Raw genomic sequence first — 22,287 nt, forward strand, 5'->3', positions numbered from 1 at the left:
GGGGACTTCAAATCACAGAAGAGGTGCCCGGTGGATGCTTCATGCCAGCCAGTAGTGGTGACAAGTGCTGCACGCCCCTGCATGTCACCATTTCCAGAACAAGCTCACAGTGCAATCTGTTCCACTGGGGGCTTCTAGCTAAGATGCCAGTTCTGATTGACATGTGACTTGTGAGTGTAATTCTTCACCAGCCCTTCATCCAATATGAAGAAACACTACCCCCCAAATATATCATAGTTTACATTTATATAAAATTATGCTTTTATTGTAAACACCTTAAGGAATCACCTTTGCAGAACATTTTTAAAACATGTCAATTTTTTTTTTTTTTTTTTGAGACAGAGTCTCACTCTGTCACCCAGGCTGGAATGCAGTGGCACAATCTTGGCTCAGTGCAACCTCCGCCTCCTGGGTTCAAGTGATTCTCCTGCCTCAGCCTCCCGAGTAGCTGGGATTACAGGCATGCACCACCAGGCCCTGCTAATTTTTGTATTTTTAGTAGAGATGGGGTTTCACCATGTTGGCCAGGCTGGTCTCAAACTCCTGACCTCAGGTGATCTGCCCGCCTCGGCCTCCCAAAATGCTGGGATTACAGCCGTGAGCCACTATGCCTGGCACATGTCAGAATTTTTAAATAACATCTCCATTTGTAGATAGAAGACTGCAGACATGTACAGACAACAGATACCCAACCTTTGCTTTGTGTGGATACATTTAGATAACTGGGGGCAGTACCTGTCATTGTAGCACAGACTCCATTTTAATACATCTGGATGCCACAAAATGAATGCTCTGGTATATGCGGGAAAGCCAGTGAGAACCAGTCAAAGACATTCTACCCCATCCAGGAGCTCTCTACCTGCATGTGGCTCAGTCTAAGCCCTGCTTTTGAAGGGTGTGCAGAGAGGGCATTTTTAAAATCTTGCAAATGAGAAATAGAATTTAAAAAAATTTATAAAGGGCACAGGCAAATCAATTCATTAAAATAAAAAAAAGCTGGGATCTCAGTAGAAAAATGGGTCAAAAGCATGCACACATCATTTACATTCAAATAGTTTTTTAAAACCTAGAAAAAATTTTAATTTCATTAGTTATCAAATATATATCTAAGATAGTACCGCATTAAAATAAGATACTATTTTTTTGCCAATGAAATTTGCAAATGATTTTTCAGTTTTAATGACAACACCAAACACTGATCATACTCTCACCGTGAGTACAGATCTTTAGAAAAAACAGTTTGGCTGCAGGATATCAAAAGCCTTAAAAATGTTGATATCCTTTGGCCTGGTAATTCCATGCCTGGGAGTCTACCCTAAGGAATTAATCAGAAGTTCAAGAAAAAAAAAAGTGTTAAAAGCAAAATAAGGGAAACCATCTAAAAGGTCAAAAATAGGAAAATGAGAAAGTATTCAATATACTCGTTAACGGCACATTATTCAGGTTTATGAATAATGTTAAGAGATAGGTTTATGATGATTTTGAGATAAACAGGGGAAATCCTTACATTGTTAAGTTTTTAAAACATATGTAAATATATATATAAAGAATCATCTCAACTGTAAAATGGTTAGGAGGAGAAGGAAATACATTCAACTGCAAACAGAAGTCTCTGAGTGACAGGATTATTTCTTCCTTTCTGCGTTTTTTTGCATTTTCCATTTTTTCATTACAAAAAGTATCAATTAAGGAAAAACAACTTGGACTTTGGGGTTGAGAACAAACTTTATCCAATGACTCTGAAGTTACCTGCTTTGCCCAAGTATTTCTGCAGAGTCATCAAATATATTCAAGACTAGAAAAAAAGCACCTCAAAGTCAAATGAGGTGAGTGCCAGCAGAAGCCAAGGAGAAAAGTAACAGGAGATCAATAGGGAAAAGACAGAGAGAAACACTTGCTAGCAGAAAACAAACCCACAAACAAAAGCTAAACTGGAGCCTTTCCAATCAGTTCCATCTTTCGGGCTCTGCAGACAAATAAATGGGAGCCGGGCTGACCTCCGATAACCGGGCAGATCCGCAGACCCCCCTTTCTTCACACTGCGTGTGGGACGGGCCACAGAGCTCTCTGAAGCTTCTGGACTTAGAGTCCCAGGACAGCATGGCATGGGCTGTGTCCTTGGCAAGTCCTTGGTCTTTGTCCATGTACTGTGGACGTCTCCAGTGGACTGAACGTTGCTCAGTTTTGTAGAAAAAATATGAATAAAAACAGAGCTCCGAAGCCCGTGATTGTTTTGTAGCTTGATCTTGTCTAGAAATCTAAGTCATCTTGGCCAAAGCCGTCTGCCCTGCCCACTGCCACGGTGGGGGCGAGACTTCCGAGTGCCTGGTCCTCTTGTACGTCATAGCCTTCACTGGCCCCCTGCTCTGGAGTCCTTGAGCCCAAAGGGGCCTCTTCTTGCTCAGAAGTAGAACTTTCTGGATACATCCTGGTGGCCTTCCTCTCTGCATGAGGGGCCCCCATGGACTTGGCATCAGGGCTCCTTGTGTCTCCACGTACATGGTCATTTTCTGAGTCTTTCTGCCAGCAGTTGCCCCGAGAGGATGCTTTGGAGGAGGAAGGGCCTGTTTGGGAGCCTGGCCTTTGGTGGGGAGTGTCTCCACCTGGGGAAGGGGGTGGAGTGGGCCTGTCCTCAGGGACTGGGCTGCTGCCTTCAGAAGCCTCCTCAGATTGGCCATCTCCTAGACTGACCTGAGGGCTCCCCTTTTTCTCACCTTGAGTTTCTCCTTCCAACTCTGGCGGGGCCTCCCCTTCAGCCTCTGGGGTCTCTACACCTTCTGGCTCTGGCTGGGCCTCCTCTTCAGCCTCCGGGGCCTCTACACCTTCTAACTCTGGTTGGGCCTCTCCTTCCGCCTCCGGGGCCTCTATACCTTCTGACTCTGGCTGGGCCTCCCCTTCTGCCTTCGGGGTCTTTACACCTTCTGACTCTGGCTGGGCCTCCCCTTCTGCCTCTGGGGCCTCTAAACCTTCTGACTCTGGCTGGGCCTCCCCTTCTGCCTCCTGGGCCTCCCCTTCTGCCTCCTGGGCCTCTACACCGTCTGACTCTGGCTGGGCCTCCCCTTCTGCCTCCTGGGCCTCCTCTTCTGCCTCCTGGGCTTCTACACCTTCTGACTCTGGCTGGGCCTCCCCTTCTGCCTCCTGGGTCTCCACTTCAACCTCCAGGGCCTCTACATCTTCTGACTCTGGCTGGACTTCCTCTTCTGCCTCCTGGGACTCTATAACTTCTGACTCTGGCTGGGCCTCCCCTTCTGCCTCCTGGGCCTCCTCTTCTGCCTCCTGGGCCTCTACACCTTCTGACTCTGGCTGGGCCTCCCCTTCTGCCTCCTGGGCCTCCTCTTCTGCTTCCTGGGCCTCTACACCTTCTGACTCTGGCTGGGCCTCCCCTTCTGCCTCCTGGGTCTCCACTTCAACCTCCAGGGCCTCTACATCTTCTGACTCTGGCTGGACTTCCTCTTCTGCCTCCTGGGACTCTATAACTTCTGACTCTGGCTGGGCCTCCCCTTCTGCCTCCTGGGCCTCCTCTTCTGCCTCTTGGGCCTCTGCACCTTCTGACTCTGGCTGGTCCTCCCCTTCAGTCTCCAGGGCCTCTACACTTTCTGTCTCTGGCTGGGCCTCCTTTTCTGCCTCCGGGGCTTCTACACCTTCTGACTCTGGCTGGGCCTCCCCTTCTGCCTCTGGGGCCTCTACACCTTCTGACTCTGGCTGGGCCTCCTCTTCAGCCTCCTGGGCCTCTACACCTTCTGACTCTGGCTGGGCCTCCCCTTCAGCCTCCGGGGCCTCTATGCCTTCGGCCCCATCACTCTGTCCTGGATCTTGGTCACCTCCTGCCGCAGCTTCACCCTGCAAGTTGTCCTCATGCCCAGATCCTTGACCCCCAGTTTCTCCCCTTTCACTTATGCCCTCTCCCTCCTGCTCGGCTTCCCCCAGCTCACTGCCCGCACTGGTTTCACTGTTGTGGGTTTTCCCTTCTCTCCCCTGAGCCATTGCATCTCCCTCTGCCTCCCTGAGTTTGGGATCTTTGTCTCTGTTGAGTCTCTGGCTCCCCTCGCCATCTTCACCCTTGTCCACTCCAGGCCCCTGGCTCAGCCCCGGCCCCAGCCCTCCCTCAGCTCCCTTGACAGTCCTAGTGCTCGTGGGGTCCATGTGGGTCTTGCCAGGGGCCACCTCTGCTGCCTCCCCATCAGTGTGTTCTCCCCTCTTCCTCTGCAGAATCTGCTGCAGGTCAAAGGCCTCTTTGATGGGACCTCTGGTTGCCCCCATTGTGGCCTTGGGGGACATAGGGCTCACTTTCTTCCTCACGCAGGCCTCGCAGGGACAGAACTCCTCCCCCTCCGCCTCCTCGCCCAGCTGGCTCCCCAGGGCTGTGCCGAGGGCTGGCTCGTCCTCCAGGGTGAAGGAGAGGGGCCCCAGGCCCAGGGTCCGCTCCGAGAAAGCAGAGAGGTTTCGCAGGCCCCGGAGACGGTGTCTGCGCTGCTGGGTCTGCAGGAGCAGCTCCCCGGTGAGGGCCTCCCTTGGAGGCTCCAGCACCATCCGCCCCGCCCGGCCCTGGAGCTTCTGGAGCTCTCTCTTGGTGCTGTCCTGGAGGCGTTGGGCCACGTCCTGCTGCAGCTCAGCCGCCATCTGGTCCAGCAGATCATTGTCCTGCAGGCCCCAGCGGGCTCGGAGCTCAGCCACCGCACTGGCAAGGTGGGCCAGGAAGGCCTTCTCCGTCTTCTTCAGTAACACGGACACCCAGATGGGGTCGCAGTCCAGAGCTGCTCTGCAGGCCACTGAAGAGCTCCTCTCTGCAGCCCCCTGGGTGGGTTGGGCCTGCGTGTGCTCTTGGCCCATCACGGTGGCTCCGGGCAGCTTTTCCAAGCCAGGCTCAAGCTGGGAGCCACTCTGACTCTCGCTGGCACTTGGGTCCGTCTCGCTGGGATGACTAGGGGGCTCTGTGGGTTCCTCTGTGCCCTCTGGGGGGCACGGCTCTGCAGAGGCAGAGGCTCTTCCTGCTTCCTCCTCCTGGACTGGGTCATCTTCCTGGGAGCCTTTCCCATCCGGAGAGCTGGCCTCTGACAATTCCTGCCCGTGGACGCTTCCTTCTTCTGGAAGTCCTTCCTCTTTGAGACCCTCTTCAAGAGCCTCTCCTTGCAGTCCTCCTTCTGGCCCTTCTTTAACTTCCTCTAACTGCACCCCCTCTTCTTGCAGCCCTTCTCCTCCTGTTTCTTCAGTTTCCTCTAACTGCGCCTCTTCTTCTTGCTGTCCTTCTCCTTCTGTTTCTTTAGTTTCCTCTAACTGCGCCTCCTCTTCTTGCAGTCCTTCTGTTTCTTTAGTCCCCTCTAATTGCACCCCCTCTTCTTGCAGCCCTTCCGTTTTAGTCCCCTCTAATTGCACCCCCTCTTCTTGCAGCCCTTCTGTTTCTTTAGTTCCCTCTAACTGCACCCCCTCTCCTTGCAGCCCTTTTGTTTTAGTCCCCTCTAATTGCACCCCCTCTTCTTGCAGCCCTTCTGTGTCTTTAGTTCCCTCTAACTGCACCCCCTCTTCTTGCAGCCCTTTTGTTTTAGTTTTCTCTAATTGCACCCCCTCTTGCAGCCCTTCTGTTTTAGTCCCCTCTAATTGCACCCCCTCTTCTTGCAGCCCTTTTGTTTCTTTAGTTTTCTGTAATTGCACCCCCTCTTCTTGCAGACCTTCTGTTTTAGTTCCCTCTAACTGTACCCCCTCTTCTTGCAGCCCTTCTTCCATTTTAGTTCCCTCTAATTGCACCCCCTTTTCTTGCAGCCCTTCTGTTTTAGTTTCTTCTAACTGCACTCCCTCTTCTTGCAGCCCTTCTGTTTTAGTTTCCTCTAACTGCACCCCCTCTTCTTGCAGCCATTCTTCTGTTTCTTTAGTTCCCTCTAACTGCACCCCCTTTTCTTGCAGCCCTTCTTCTGTTTTAGTTTCCTCTAACTGCACCCCCTCTTCTTGCAGCCCTTCTCCTTCTGTTCCTTTAGTTTCCTCTAATTGCACCTCTTCTTCTTGCACTGTGTTTTCAGCTAACTGCTCCAGGTTCGAGCTCGCCCTCTGCTCCTCACTGTCTCTTTCTGCTTCATCCTCATTGGTGGCACAAGCGCAGGCTCGGGCGTTCAAGAAGGTTGGGAAACAACACTGCTGTTGGTTTTCCAGATCCCCTGGGCTCTCAGAAGTTCTGGAATCAGGCCTCTGGTTGGAGGTTTTCAGGGGCAGCTCTGTCCCCTGTGGCACCAGGGTGCTGTCCATGGCACAGGGTACGCTGCTCTCCCCTGAGCCTCCAGAGCCGCTGCTGATGTCCACACCAGAGGAGGACGTGGGCGTGAAGTTCTCCGTCATGGCATGGGACCCAAGGTCTGGCAGAGCCTGGCTCCATGTGAGCTCCCAGAGGCCTGAGTCCAGCTGGTCCTCCCCAACGTCACATCCTGGCCACAGGTCCTTCGAGATGCTGAGCAGCTCCTGGTACCGAGGGGAGTCTTTGAACCTCACTTTGCTGGCAGGAGACCCAAGGTCTTCATCAAATAACTGCAGACTGGCCAGACAAGTAATGAGGGCCCCGGCTGAGCAGCTGAGCCTCCTGGCCATGGGCCTAGACACTTCGGGCACGCTGCTGGGCCGGCCCTGCTTGGAGCCCATCAGCGCCCTCATGATCTGCGTGGAGGCAGACACCCGGCCAGGAAGTGCCCGCAGGCTCACCCTGCAGCCAGCTGGGGCCTCTCTGTCTGCTCTGGCCTCTGCAGGGGCCTCGGAAACTCCCTCTGGAGCTGCCCCTTGGGGGACACCCTCTCCTGATTGGGGACCAGTGTCACTACTCCCCAGGAGGGCTCCCTCTGGCTCTGGGTCCTGGCCGGGGTCCCCTTCCAGGGACTGCTGTCTCGCCTCAGCTGGCTCCCCCAGGCCTCCCAGAGAATGGTCATCCCCAGGGTCCACCTCGGGGCCTCTCAGGCCACCCCCAGCTGCAGCTGTGGTCTCGTCCGCCATCTCATATGTCATGAGTATGGGCTCTTCTGGAATGTTGTCCAGCCATTCGCGGACCACAGCCTCTGGAGACGAGCGGGGCAGAGAGCTGGGTGACACACCACTGGCCTCCTCCTGCCCCTGGGGGCCTCCCCCACTCCTCAAGGTGTTCTCCTGGGACAGCCCCCCAGATCCCGCACCCTGGCTGGCACTGCTTCTCCTTGATGCCCCTGAATTGCGGCCTGGGGGTGGCGTGGGGCCTGGCTGGCATGTCCCCTCCTGCGGGTTCCCACCTGGCCCCCGGGCAGTGCTTTGGTGGCTGCTGCCGGTGCTCCCACAGCTGGAAGAGCGCCTCTGGGGGCAGGGCCGCCCCCTGGGTGGGGTGGGACAGTACCTGCCACACAGCCAGCTAGCCTCAGGGGAGGGTCCCCGCTGGGCCTCTTGGGCCGGCTGCGTCCCAGGCTGTGAGCAGCAGCGGCTTTGGTGGGGGCCCACCGCCCCTTGCTCAGGCCGTCCAACCTGCAGAACCAAGGCTGAGGAGGGCTGAGGCGTGTCCCTGGCCTCTTCCCCCAGGCTGGCAGCCCCAGATTTTGAGCAGGAGTCGGATGTGTGGGGTGGTATGGGGGCCGGCGAGCATGTCCTGGACCCCGCGTCCCCTGCCCACCCGGCAGAGGGAGCATTGTGCGGGGAGACTCCAGAAGCAAAATCCGAGTGGCCTGCAGGGGTGACAGTGGCACTGCTGGTTCCAAGAAGGTCCTGGGAAGGAAGAGATCCTGAGGAGGGAGGTCTCAGGTTCCCAGAGGCCTGTGTCCTGGTGCTCGATGAGCTTCCAGAATATCGTGGCACTGAGCCATCCTGGCAGGCCCTTCGCTGCTCAGGAGGCCTCGGCACTTGCTTGGTTACAGAGGAGTCCAGTGGGCTGTGGGTGTCCTTGCGGTAGTGAGAATGCCTGGGATGGCCTCTCGGGGCCACTCGGCCAAGGCCAGGGCTGCTGGGTGAGGACATTGCACTGGCCCGGCTTCTGTGCCTTCTCCGCCCCTGCTGGGATGAAGTGCAGGTGGAAGGGGTGGAAGAGGCTCCTTCCGAGTCCCAGGAGCCGGAAAGGCCCAGAACCAGAGGCTCCCTTGTCACAGCCGCTCCCGTGGCCTGCTCGGTACCCTGTCCTTGCGTCTCTGCCTGCAGGTCGTCACTCCTTAAAGATGAAAGACTCAGGGCTGGAGAACCGGGGTCGCCTCCCTCGCTGGCCTCCTGCTGAGAGGTCTCGGCCCTTGCCTTGCCTGGACAGCCCTGGGGCCGCCCACCCCATTCGCTGGATCCCTCATGAGAGCCGGTACTGGCTGACGAGTCCGAAGAAGCCCCCTCCTCACTCCGGGCCCTGGGTGTCAGGCGGCCGCCTTGCTCTGGGCCGCCCAGCCCTGCTCCATCTATGCATAGGCCGGGGTCCTCACCCAGGCTCCCTCCAGCTTTCCGCTCAGCCCCTATCTGGGCAGAGGGGCTGGCACTGTCCACCCCGTCCTCCGGGGTCCTGGGGCAGCAGGAGGACTCTGGCTCCGAGCCCTCGGGGAGGCCGGTGCTGGAGGCTGGGCTGGCACTGTCCTGGCTGCATCTCTCCCTCCCGGCAGTCCCGTGGCCCCACAGGCCACTGCAGCGGACGTGCTGGGCCAGTCCCCACCTCTTCCGAGCTGCCACTCTCTCTCCCTGGGAGGCATGCAGGGGATTCGTCCAGATTTCATACTTGGGCCCTGGCTGCCCGCCTCGGCCAAAGGCTTCCCTGCATCCCACCCTGCAGGGCCGGGGTCCCCACACCCCAGGCTCTGAGAAGCCCCAAGGGTAGCCCTCCCACACACAGCAGAGGGGGTCTACCTCCCTCAGAACGGGGTCTTCCCCACTGGCTGCCGTGAGGGCGCTGGCCCTGCCCATCCTCCGGGACCATAGGAGCGTGTCCTCGCCGACCAGGTGGAAGCGGACTTTCATCTCCACGGACAGGCTGCCGTCCTCATTCATGCGGACCTTCTTCTTCATGTCATCGCCGGCCACCAGTGGGCCCGACTGAGCTGGCGTGTCCTGAGGGTGCCTGTCGGGAGCAGGGCCCACCGGGGGGTTGCTAGGACTAGGCCTTTCTGGCAGCCGTTGCCTGTTGCCTGGTGGAGACCGCGAATGGATCACACTCGGCTTGGTCTTTGGCCCCCAGCTCCCTGGCACGCAGTGAAGAGGAAAAGAAAAGAAGAAAAGACTGTGAGCCATGGGGGCAGCATCAGGGTAAAGGAATAAAACAGTCATGAGCCTCCCACGACCTCAACATCACCACTGCCTCCAAAATGCATGGTGACAGCTGTGCGCGGTGGCTCAGGCCTGTAATCTAAGCACTTTGGGAGGCCGAGGCGGGAGGACTGCTTGAGCTCAGGGTTTCAAGACCAGCCTGGACAACTTAGTGAGACACCATCTCTACAAAAAAAAAAAAAAAAAAAAGTAAAAAAATAATTACCTAAGCATGGTAGTATGCCCCTACAGTCCCAGCTTCCTAGCTACTCGGAAGGCTGAGGCAGGAGAATCCCCTGAGTCCCAGAGTTGGAGGCTGCAGTGAGCTATGCACCACTGCACTCCAGCCTGGATGACAGAGCAAGACCATTAAAAAAAGAAAAGAAAAAAAAAAGCATGATAAGGGCAGAGCTATTCTAGAATGACCATCCACAGAGCTACCAGTCTGTGAACTGGCATTGTCTAACAAGGAGAACTTCAGTCTGAATTCAATCTCAACTCTGCTGCTTACTAGCTGCGTAGTTTTTGGCAGAGCCTGTTTTCTGAACCGTAAAATAAGCATAATAATATTGATTGGTTCGGTTCGTATTGATGCATGGCTGTGCATATAAAACTTCCTTTATATTTGCTAGCACATAGTAGGCTCTCGAGAGATGGCAGACTTGGCAGGCAGAGTGGCAGTGCCCAGAGCTTGCTCCTGGCCCTCCTCATGCCCACACCCAGCACAGCAGGTGAAATCAATAAACTGCTGCATATGACCCTGACTGTAAACTGTTATATTCTCTGTGATTATTAGTGGTGATTTATCACCCTAACCCTCATCAAGCTCCTGGTTGATAAATGGCTGCAGGGAAGGACCTGGGCGAACCATCTCAGGTCCTGCTAGTCAAGCCTGCACCCCAGCCATGAAGAAGAGAGAAAGGGCTGCTAAGGATGCAAAGGAGTGGCTCTAAGAAAGAATGAGCCAGGCGTGATAGCTCACGCCTGTAATCCCAGCACTTTGGGAGGCCGAGGCAGGCGGATCACCTGAGGTCAGGAGTTCAAGACCAGCCTGGCCAACATGGGGAAACCCCATCTCTACTAAAAGCACAAAAAAATAGCTGGGCGTGGTTGTGGGAGACTGTAATCCCAGCCACTCGGGAGGCTGAGGCACAAAAATCACTTGAACCCGAGAGGCGGAGGTTGCAGTGAGCCTAGATCGCATCACTGCACTCCAGCCTGGGTGACAGAGTAAGATTCTGTCGTCAAAAAAAAAAAAAAAAGAAAGAAAAAAGAAAGGAAGGAAGGAAGGAAAAAAAAAGAAAGAAAGAACAAATGAATGAAGCCCCCAAGTGCTTTCAAATTCCATCTCCTGGGGGGAGGGGGAAGGGATAGCATTAGGAGATATACCTAATGTAAATGACGAGTTAATGGGTGCAGCACACCAACATGGCACATGTATACATATGTAACAAACCTGCATGTTGTGCACATGTACCCTAAAACTTAAAGTATAATAAAAATAAATAAATAAAAACAAATTCCATCTCCTGAGCCAACATGTGGCAAAAGGGTAGGGCTAGCAGAGGCTGAGCATATGGCCAGCAAAAGAACCCCAGGTGCACATCTGGGCAGAAGATGGCTTTGCCCAGTCCTGGCCCTCCACAGGGACCAAATGAGACTGGACACTCCTCCAGGGAGGGACCCAGAGTAAACTGTCCTTGTGCCTCCAGTGCCTGACCCACAGTGATCACCGAGCCTGTCCCTTGGGCCTCCAGCACCTGACCTACAGTGATCACCGAGCCTGTGCTTGTTGGTGTTTCTGAGCTTTTCACAAAGGATAGTACTTTGTTTACTCACCAAATTTTTCCATCATCAGACTGCATTTGTTAATTGTGCTTTTAAAAATAAGTGTGTGTAGTTTTAAAAAAATAACATAGTCCAGACTGTGGCTCTTTGGCTGGATATATGGTTGTTTGTATGTATGGACGGATAATCTGTGGTCATGGTTAGTTTTAGTCCTTTTGACCCCCATGCAGGCCACCAATGTTGCCTGACACCATCGTGACCCTGAAAGGATGCAACGCCAGGCACACGGCCCATTGCTGCCATGATGTCATGGCCACTGTAGTTGTTTCTTTTTTGAGGCAGGGTCTCTGTTGCCCAGGCTGGAGAGCAGTGGCACGATCATGACTCACTCAAGTCTCAAACTCCTGGGCTCAAATCATCCTCCCGCCTCAGCCTCCTGAGTAGCTGGGACCACACGTATGCGCCACCATGCCTGGCTAATTTGTTCATTACTTATTGATGTTTGTGGTAGAGGCAGGGTCTTGCTCTGTTGTCTAGGCTTGTCTTGAACTCCTGGGCTCAAGTGATCCTCCTGTCCTGGCCTCCCAAGTTGCTAGGAATAAAGGTGTGAGCCTCTGTGCCTGTGGCTCTTAATAAAATTTATTTTAGATTCTAGAAACTTTAAGTTCAAGATCTCTTAATCCCTGTTCCATTTATTTATTAATTTTGAGACAGGATTTTGCTCTTTCACCCAGGCTGGAGTGAAGTGGTGCGATCATGGCTCACTGCAGCCTCAACCTCCTAGGCTCAAGGGATGCTCCCACCTCAGCCTCCCAAGTAGCTGAAACTGTAGGCATGTGCCATTATGCCTGGCTTATTTTTTTGTATTTTTTTTTTAGAGACAGTGTCTCATTATGTTGCCCAGGCGGGTGTCCAACTCCTAGACACAAGCTATCCTCTCGCTTTGGGCCCCCAAACGGCTGGAATTACAGACATGAGCCACCATGCCCAGCCTCTGTTCCTTTTATATACTAAGCACTGCCCTCTCCTATCTTGGTCAAATGTTGAACCCAAGTAAGATTGACAGTACTGAGAAGGAGGAAGAGGCAAGAGAGATCCCAAAATGACTGGGATACCCAAGATCTGGGGCCAAAGGGAAGTTTCCTGAATTACCTGGAAGGGTATCCACTCAGCCCTACTGAACCACCATGCAGTGCAAATCAGATGGGGGAAACCCAAAAACCAACTCACCGTTTTTGTTTCTTGAAGTCAGCCCAGATAAAGTTTCAGCCTCGCTTCTCCTGGCATTTTTCATGGCTGGGGTTCTGAAGGCCTCATGCCCAGCACACACCAGCACAGAGGGGCTGTGCAGCAGGGCCTGCAGCGAGTCCACCTGAGGGAGGAGCGGGCAGGGTCAGGAGGCCTGGGCTGCAGAAACCCCTCTACCCTGAGGCCTGGGGAAGGAAGGATCAAGTCTCACCAGCCCTGTCCTGATTTCTGCACATCTCACCCCAGACTCCTGGTCCAAGGAGGGGTCTTATCCACTCCCCATAACGCCTCTATCACTAGCTGGAGGCTGAGGTCCCACCACCATGATCTCCCGCTCTAGCTATACCCCTCCCTCCACCAGGCGTGAGGCCTGTGATCAAAGGGCATTCTGGATGCCCCTGCTGCAAAAGACTTCTGTAGGCCGCATTTCTGCCCACATGTCCACCCTCCAGAATATGTATTCCCTGAAGCAGCTGGAGCAGCACGCCCTCCAGCTCCCACAGCGGGGCCCGATTCACTCTCTCATTCTTTTCCCAAATGAAGGAGACTCTGTGCTGCCTGATCTGTGTTTTCTGGTACAATCTGAGTCTGTTGCCTCTGCCCAAGGGGAGGGGAGAGGGGCTAGGCACCACTCTTCCTGCAGGGACGCCTTCCCTTCCAGACTCCTAAAATGGTCTCTGGGCTCCTGACCCTCCCCAGACCCATCAGAATGTCCCCTATGCACTCCTGGGCTCAGGGCAGGCCATGTCACTGCAGAATTCCTTTCCAGGAAACCGGTCCTTGGACCGAGAAGCCCCTGCAGATCTGAGGGTTTGCACTATTGATGGGATTACATTGTAATGAGCAATGCTGGGGAATGTATTTCCATCTTTAAAGCACAGAGCATGTTCTTTCTCATTCTCTAAAATTATAAGGGTATGCTCATTAACAAAAAAAAAGAAAAAAGAAGGAATATTACATTCTCTTCCGCAAAAAATGTCATAGAAGTTTGTTGTGCACCAGATCTTTCAGCCTAGGTAATTAGAAGTTTGTTTTTGTTTTTGTTTTTTTCTGTTTCTTTTTTTTTTTTTTTTTTTTTTTTTTTTTTTTTTTTTTTTTTTTTGAGATGCAGTCTCGCTCTGTCACCCAGGCTGGAGTGCAGTGGCGCGATCTGGGCTCACTGCAAGCTCTGCCTCCCGGGTTCATGCCATTCTCCTGCCTCAGCCTCCGGAGTAGCTGAGACTACAGGTGCCCGCCACCATACTCAGCTAATTTTTTGTATTTTTAGTAGAGACAGGGTTTCACCGTGTTAGCCAGGATGGTCTCGATCTCCTGACCTCGTGATCCGCCGGCCTCGGCCTCCCAAAGTGCTGGGATTACAGGCGTGAGCCACCGCACCCAGCCTAGAAGTTTGTTTTAAATGACGAGGTCCATTTCTTCTTTGATTTGGACTCCTGGTCCATCAAAAATTGCAAACATGACCCAAGTCTATCAATTCATGGATGTAGCCATGCTTCTAGGCAATCAAACTCTCCAGGGAAGAAGAAAAAAATTGAAGACTAAATGATGCTCCCATTCCTAGGGAGAGGTAGAAGTCTAAAATCTACAGGAAAAGGAGCATTTTCAAGAATGACTATCCAGGAGGGAATCTGAAAGTTGATAATCATGTCACAGTCCTTCTTGGGGAGAAATGAGGTCGTTATATTTACAGAAACTCTCACAGCTCTACAATAAGTCTAGGTGAAAATATCCTAAGTCTTTTTCTCCAGTTCACTCATGTTATGCCAGCTCTCTCCCCATCATCGCACCCACTAAACTGTAGCTAACTGAAGGTAGGGACCTCGTCTCATTTGTCTGTTTATGTGGCACATGCTAGTCCACGGTAATGCCACTAACTCAAAAGCATCCTTGCATTACGTTGTAATTAGCAATGCTTGGGGATGTATTTCCATCTTTAAAGCACAGAGCATGTTCTTTTTCATTTTCCAAGCATTGATGTTGGCTCTCTCATTGGCCAGCCACGCAACTAGAAGCAAATTACTTAACCTCTGTGCCTTACTTTTCTTATCTGTCCCAAGGGGATAATAATATCAGCTACCAGCCAGATGCAGTGGTTCACGCCTGTAATCTCAGCACTTTGGGGGGCCGAGGTGGGTAGATCCCTGGAGCCCAGGAGTTTGAGATCAGCCTGGGTATCATGGTGAAACCCCATCTCTACTAAAAATACAAAGAAAAAAAAAATTAGCTGAGCGTGGTGGTAGACGCCTGTAATCCTAGCTACTTGGGAGGCTGAGGCAGAGAATTGCTTCAACCCTGGAAGCGGAGGATGCAGTGAGCCAAGATCGTGCCGCTGCACTCCAGCCTGGGCGACAGAGTGAAACTCCATCTCAAAAACAAAGAGCAAACAAACAAACAAACAAAAAAATTAGCCAGGCATAGTGGCATGTGCCTGTAGTCCCAGCTGCTTGGGAGGCTGAGATGGGAGGATCACTTGAGCCCAGGAGGTCGAGGCTGCAATGAGCTGAGATTGGGCCACTGCACTCCAAACTGGGCAACAGAACCAGACCCTGTCTCAAATATTAATAATAGTAATTAATAAATTAATAATAGTAATATCAGCTACCTTGTGAGTTTGTGTAGTGAATGCTATGCCCCATACCAGCTGCTTCTATCCCACTCTCTTTCTGGTATGCTTTCCAGTACTGCAGAGGTTTCTTTGTTTGTTTTGGTTTTCGTGTTTTTTTGTTTGTTTCTTTGTTTGTTTTCTGAGATGGAGTCCCGCTGTGTCACCCAGGCTGTAGTGCAGTGGCGCAACCTCCACCTCTCAGGTTCAACTGCCACCTCCCAGGTTCAAGCGATTCTCCTGCCTCAGCCTTCCCAGTAGCTGGGACTGCAGGCACGCACCACCATGCCTGGCTAATTTTAAATTTTTAGTAGAGATGGGGTTTCCCCATGTTGCCCAGGCTGGTCTCAAACTCCTGACCTCAAGTGATCCACCTGCCTCGGCCTCCCAAAGTGCTGGGATTACAGGTGTGAGCCACCATAACTGGCCCAGTACTGCAGAGTTTAGAAAGCTGCCAGCCCCAGCCCATTTCCTGAACTCCCTTGCAGCTTGGGATCTAAATGCGAAATAAGTCCCACTAATAACATGCACTTGAACAGGGCATGGAACGTGGCAGCGAAGCACAGGCCATCTTCCTTTTGTTCCTGACTCTTGCCACAAGCAAAAGGAAGTCAAAGATGCAGAGAAGCATGTGCCACTGAGACATCAAAAGATGCCCTCGTTGTTCTAGTACCCATCATCTTCCCATTTGGGATCTCAGCAATGGTGGAGTAATTCAGAGCTCAGTCATTCCAGAGGCAACTCCCCAAAACCCACTTTCCTCATTTCCTAGACATCCCTGACAGGTTGGTTTGTGACATTCTGGGAATCTTTTCCAGGAACCCAGCCTGTGCTCCTCCAGCCTTTCACTGAATCTCTAAGCATCAAACCCTCTGAGTGTAATTCTTTCCTGCTTAAGATGCCGAGAGAGGACTGGGCACAGTGGCTCACACCTGTAATCCCAGCACTTTAGAATGCCAAGGTGGGCAGATCACCTGAGGTCAAGAGTTCAAGACCAGCCTGGCCAACATGGTGAAACCTCATCTCTACTAAAAATACCAAAAAAAACCCAAAACAAACAACAACAACAACAAAACATTAGCTGGGCATGGTGGCAGGTGCCTTTAGTCCCAGCTACTCGGGGAGGCTGAGGCAGGAGAATCGCTTGAACCTAGGGGGCAGAGGTTGCAGTGAGCCAAGATCATGCCACTGCACTCCAGCCTGGGTGACAGAGGGAGACTCCATCTCAAAAAAAAAAAAAAAAAAAAAAAAAAGATGCTGAGAGAGGATTCTGTTTCCTGTACTGAAGTATGGCTGATACAGTGATATGTGCTCTGAAATGGCAGCTGAAACATAGTGCTGTTTCTCTGGCGACTAAGATACCTGTATCTTAGTCTACTACACTTGTGACCTCACTGGAAACATTTTGCTTTCCATCCCAGCAGTTTTGGTGTCTGCAAGCTATACAGTGAATTCCACGGATGTTAGTCCAGGGTCTCACTTCTTTTACTATAAAATTGGTTCTTTGGATAGAAGTAAGCTGCATGGGTTATGGCATGGGTTTGGAGGTCTCAGGACCCAAGGGAGAATGTTCCCCCTTAGAAGACACAACAGTGGGCTGGGCGCGGTGGCTCACGCCAGTAGTCTCAGCACTTTGGGAGGCCAAGGCAGATGGGTCATCTGAGGTCAGGAGTTCGAGACCAGCCTGGCCAACATGGTGAAACTCCATCTCTACTAAAAATACAAAAATTAGCTGGGCATAGTGGTGAATGCCTGTAATCCCAACTACTTGGGAGGCTGAGGCAGGAAAATTGCTTGAATCCAGGAGGCAGAGGTTGCAGTGAGCTGAGATCGCGCCACTGCACTCCAGACTGGGTGACAAGAGTGAGACTCTGTCTCAAAAAAAAAAGGAAGATACAACAGTGGCCCCATGGAGCTGAAAGCTGAGACGGTCACCTTGGCCATACAAGGCTTCTCATGACAATGAACCAATAGGCAACAAGGAAGTTCTGTGTTGGCTGGGGTGGCTGGTTCTGATTGTCTAAGGGGGAAATAGGGCTACTATTACACAATGGGATAGGGAGGAAGACATCTATTACCCATGCAGCCCATTGGCTGTCATGTCCAGGGATAAACATGAACACAATACCACGGCCCATGTAGTGAGGAACCCCAAGGGCTCAGACCCCTCAGGAATATGATTCGGTCACTCTGCTGAGTACATAAGCATAATCAGCTGAGGTGCTGGTGGGAGACAGAGGAACAGGGAGTGGAGAGTGGAAAGAAGCTTTAAACACCAATGAAGGCCTTGCAGTAGATAGCCTAATTTTTTTCATAGCTCTGCTAGGTATACATATTAATCAATTTCCCTTTCCTTTGTTCTTTATTTCCTATACTACTTAACATAGGGTACTTTGATGGTGCTGGACTACCTAAGTAGACCTTGAGATAGATGATATCAAGGTGAGGTTGTCACAGCATAGAAGACGAAGGGTCCAGTGATAATGCGATTGTGGGGAGAAGGTGAACGTGTTTTTGATTGTAGGAGGGAGATCTCTGTTACTACATGAGTGCAGGCTGCTGTAGCTGATGTTTATAATCAAGTTTTTGTAATGATGTTATCATATGATTTTTTTTTGAGATGGAGTCTGGCTCTGTCACCCAGGCTGGAGTACAGTGTGTGATCTTGGCTCACTGCAGCCTCTGCCTCCCAGATTCCAGCAATTCTCCTGCCTCAGCCTCCCGAGTAGCTGGGATTACAGGTGTGCGCCAACACACCTGGCTAATTTTTGTATTTTTAGTAGATATAGGGTTTCGCCCTATTGGCCAGGCTGATCTCGAACTCCTGACCTCAGGTGATCCACCTGCCTCAGCCTCCCAAAGTGCTGGGATTACAGGCGTGAGCCACTGTGCCCAGTGATATGATATTTATGAAGTATTGGTGGAATGGTGCATACAGATGTTAAGTAGCAACAGGACTGAATCTTGAGGAGACTGTGAATTAAGTCAGTCAACCTCCATCCTCCATTCTGCCCACCTTTGGTGGAAATTCATGTCCGGCAGAACCTGGAAAGGCAAAAATTACATTCATGCGTGTCCTTGAACTCAATAATCATAGTGGCTTCCAGCAGAGGCAGTAGCTTCCTGCACGTGCTGGGAGCCATTCCTGCAGACCCAGCTTCCAATTCACTCTCTGGCTGCCCAAAGATGAAGCCCTCCAATGCCTTGTATTAAATCACTTTCTGCTTAAGGTAACTTGAGTAGTTTGTTTCCTGCACTGAACCCCTGCAATAATAGGTTATTGGATAAGACAACAATAAGAGTACACAAGGCTGCTGGGCATGGTGGCTCATGCCTGTAATCCCAGCACTTTGGGAGGCCGAATCGGGCAGATCACCTGAGGTTGGGAGTTCAAGACCAGCCTGACCAACATGGAGAAACCCTGTCTATACTAAAACTAGAAAATTAGCTAGGCATGGTGGCACATGCCTGTAATCCCAGCTACTCAGAGGCTGAGACAGGAGAATCACTGGAACCCAGAAGGCAGAGGTTGCAGTGAGCCGAGATCATGCCATTGTACTGCAGCCTGGGTGACAAAAGTTAAACTCCACCTCAAAAAAAACAAAGCAAAAAAAAAAAAAAAGAGTACACAAGGCACAATGCCTGCCACTTACTGCATGCTCTCTAAATATACCTAAAAACGTGAATTACAGCTGCTTGTTGATTCATTGACTTGACTGAGTGTCTCCATGCTGTTCACCTTTAATTAGCAGCAGGGCAATCAAATGCCTCTTTTTAAGGAATAATCTCCCTCTTCCATGTGAGTATTTTGACCTGAGATCTAAAGAACCTTTTCAAGGAACCGTCAGACCCCAACAGCCTACCTTTTTCCCGCTGGTCGTGTACAACTGCTTCACAGGAAAGCGCAGGAGATCTGAGGCTTTGCTGAGAAAGGCGGCCAGGTTCCTAGTATTCCTGTGACTGAGAACCACAGTCTGCTGGAGGTGAGGGTCCGTGTTCTTCATCAGCAGTATCCTCCGGGGGGTTTTAAGACTCTTCCTGGAGGAGGAGGTTCCTGGGGCTTCACGCTGGCCTTCGACATCCCGCAACTGCTGAGCAGTGGGGTTTCTCTCCTGTGGCCGGCCTGGTCCACTGGGGGTCTTGGGGGGCTTCTTATCAGAGCAGAGGTAGCAGCCTCCATCTTCCAGCTGCTCCAGGGCGCTGAGGCTATGCAGGCCCCGGGGTGTGGTGACAGAGCGCACCCCAAAGGAGAGAGGCATGCGCTGGGAGAGCTCGTCCATGAGGGCGCTGAAGGTCTTAAAGGCGCGCTGGTGAACGGCCAGGCGGACCCCAGCAAACTGTGGATCCCCTCGCTTGAGGAAGGTGATCTTCTTGGCTGGCGTGACCTTGGTGACCGAGGGGGTGCGAGCCACAGAGGGCAGGAAGCACTCACGGTGGCTTGGGGCCTGGGCATCCCTCGGGGTTCTGTTCATGGTGTGGGGGCTCTGGCAGCTGTAACAGGGCAGAGGAAGAGGGGTCAGAGGGCAGCTTGGGGGATTGGCATTTCCTGTCTCTTCCCTTCTTTATAGAGGTGCTTCCTGCCCACCCCAAATGTGCTCCACTCCACTATGGAGAGGCAAGTGAATCTATTTGGATGGAACAGAAGGAAGGACAAAAGTTGGGCATGGGACAGATCTGAGTTCAAATTCCAGCCCCGTGAATTGCTTGAGCTCAGGAGTTTGAGACTGGCCTGGGCAACATGGCAAAACCCCATCTCTACCAAAAATACAAAAATTAGCTGGATGGTGTGTACCTGTGGTCCCAGCTACTTGGGAAGCTGAGGTGGGAGGATGGTTGGAGCCTGGCAAGTTAAGGCTGCAGTGAGCCACGATCATGCCACTGCACTCTAGCCTGGGCAATACAGCAAGACCCTGTCTCAAAAAAAAAAAAAAAATCCCAGCCCCACCACTTATTCCTGTGTGGCCCAGAAAGTGAAGATGCAATCTGGACTTTGGTGGCCCCCATCTGTAAAATGCAGCCATAGCCACACTGCATAGTGGTTATGATCATTAGATGAGTCTAGACATGAAAGCACCTGACACTGAGCAAGAATCAATTTTTTTTGTTTTTTTGAGACAGAGTCTCGCTCTGTTGCCCAGGTTGGAATGCAGTGGTGCCATCTCAGCTCACTGCAACCTCTGCCTCCCGAGTTCAAGCGATTTTCATGCCTCAGTCTCCTGAGCAGCTGGGATCACAGGTGTACGCCACCACACCCGGCTAATTTTTGTATTTTTGCAGAGATGGGGTTTTGCCATGTTGGCCAGGCTGGTCACACTCCTGACCTCAGGTGATCCACCCACCTCGGCCTCCCAAAGTGCTGGGATTACAGGCAGGAGTCACCACGCCCAGCAAGAAATCTTTATTTCTTTCCTTCCTCTTGTTTCTCTTGCCCACTTCCACCAACCTTGAACTTTTTTGAATAGTATTTTAGCGGTTTGTCTCTAAGGAGGTGGGTAAGTAAAGAGAGGACCACGAAACACAGAGGTACGAAGGCTGGACGGAGACTCGGGAGGCTCGGGCAGCACAGCCCTGCTCATGAGGTCTCCCTATGTGGCCCCTGGGGGTTCTCGCCTCCTCGGACTCCCCCTTCTCCAGATGTTGGGTGAGAGGGCTGAAGTGGAAGGCATGGGTTTCAAGCCACGCAGGGACAGGGGTACAGACAGGGAGACTTGGAGCTCTGTGTCCTTAACCCAGAGGGGGTGCCACTGTTTGAAGCTGTGTGTCTTCATTACGTATTGAGGTTTGCTTTCACATAAACACGATGCTGCCTCTCACATTCCCCTGAAGTCTGTGCAAGGTGCATGATAAACCCTACAGGTGAATATCCCAGCCACTGCTGCCATCATGGGAGATGGGGGCTCAGAGCTGCTGTGGGAGGTCAAGGCTAGTCTCCCACAGTCCATTCCTGCTCCTACTGTCGCCCAGAGAGGAGCTTCACATAGGGCTGCACAGGCCGTTTGTGCTTTTCTGTGCTCTTCCCAGCCCAGGAGGCCACGCCTGCTCTGGGCACCTCACCTCCTGCTTCTTGCTCACATGGGAATTCCCCATTCGCACCGGGCTGCCTGGCTCAAAGGGCTTCCTGCAATATGGCCCCTGTTCTGCGGCCCCTGCCTCGCTTTCCTCCTTTGCAGAGTTTTATTCAGCCCCCAAAACCTGGGGAACCCCATCTTCAGTGCGGCTTCTCCAACAGTTTCCACATCTGGGCCTGCGTCCTTTCTGGCCAACTCCACCAGGGCCCAGGAGGCAGAACCTGTGCTCCCCAGGGCTCCAGTCCTGTGTTCTACACCGAGTTGGGCTGAGAAATGCACACAGATGAGCCAAGCTGATGCTTCCTAGAGCCAGGCCTGTTGGAAGCTGGCCCCGAGCACTTACCAGAGGCGAGGAGTCGTCCCAGCTTACAGGTGGCTCAGCCCAGGACCCCCGTTGGTGTACAGGCCATGGGCAGCCGTGGTCCTCCCCGGCTCTGGCCACTGTGCCCATTTCTGGGGTAGCTGGGGCCCCCATCTCCCCTTCTCACCCTCCTCTCCACGTAGCCCCATCTGTCCCAAGAGAAAGAACTCTTCTACCTTTTTCAAAATCGTGGTGCAGAAAAAGACCTGATAATCTGCCCTCATCTCTGACACAAGCTTTATAATTAGCTGGGCCACCTCCTCCTGCACAACATTTAATCCCCTGAAGCTGCTCTTCCCTGCCCTCGGCTCACCTTCCTGTGGGGCTGGAGCACTTCCCCCAGACGCTGCTGTGGGACAGCCCTTCTTCCAGCATCTTTTCATTTGCACCTGCCACTGTGAGCATCCATCTGGCTCACGCTGAGGGAGCCAAAGAAATGAAGCCCACCTTGTCCCCAGTGTCACTGTGTCTCTCAGCACCATGTCCTAGCATTATTGTATCATCCAGCTTCATTTCCCCTAGAATCACTATATCCCCAGCAACACCATGTTGCCAGCACTGCCATGTCCCTAGTGTCATCATGTCCCTCAGCACCATGATGTCTTCAGCATCACTGTGTTCCCAGCATTACGATGTTCCAAGCATCGCCATGTGCCATGTGCCCAGCACCACAATTACGTCCCCAGCACCACCATGTTCTCACCATCACAATGTCATCTGCACTTCCATGGCCCAGCATTACCATGTGCCCAACACCACCATGTCTTCAGTGTCACCATGTCCCCCAGCATCACCATGTCCCCAAAATGACCATCTCCTCTAGCATTACCATGTCCCCAGCACCTCCATGTCCCCAATACCTCCATGAACCCAGCATTACCATGTCCCCAGCACCTCCATGTCCCCAATACCTCCATGAAGCCAGCATCTCCGTGTCCCCAATACCTCCGTGAACCCAGCATTACCATGTCCCCAGCACCTCCGTGTCCCCAATACCTCCATGAACCCAGCATTACCAT

General features: G+C 52.4%; 1 protein-coding gene across 1 annotated transcript; it reads right to left on the bottom strand.

The window, feature by feature from the left end:
- Positions 1-243: 243 nt before the first annotated feature.
- On the bottom strand, positions 244-19,324 carry RP1L1 (RP1 like 1). Its single transcript, XM_016959005.4, has 3 exons — positions 18,703-19,324; positions 12,220-12,361; positions 244-9,137 (listed from the first exon to the last, which is right to left on the bottom strand). Exons 1-3 carry the CDS (start codon positions 19,309-19,311, stop codon positions 2,251-2,253), a joined length of 7,638 nt encoding a protein of 2,545 aa, XP_016814494.4. The 5' UTR covers positions 19,312-19,324; the 3' UTR covers positions 244-2,250.
- Positions 19,325-22,287: the final 2,963 nt, after the last annotated feature.

The sequence above is a fragment of the Pan troglodytes genome, chromosome 7, assembly GCF_028858775.2.
Source record: "Pan troglodytes isolate AG18354 chromosome 7, NHGRI_mPanTro3-v2.0_pri, whole genome shotgun sequence".
Classification (NCBI taxonomy): Eukaryota; Metazoa; Chordata; class Mammalia; order Primates; family Hominidae; genus Pan; species Pan troglodytes.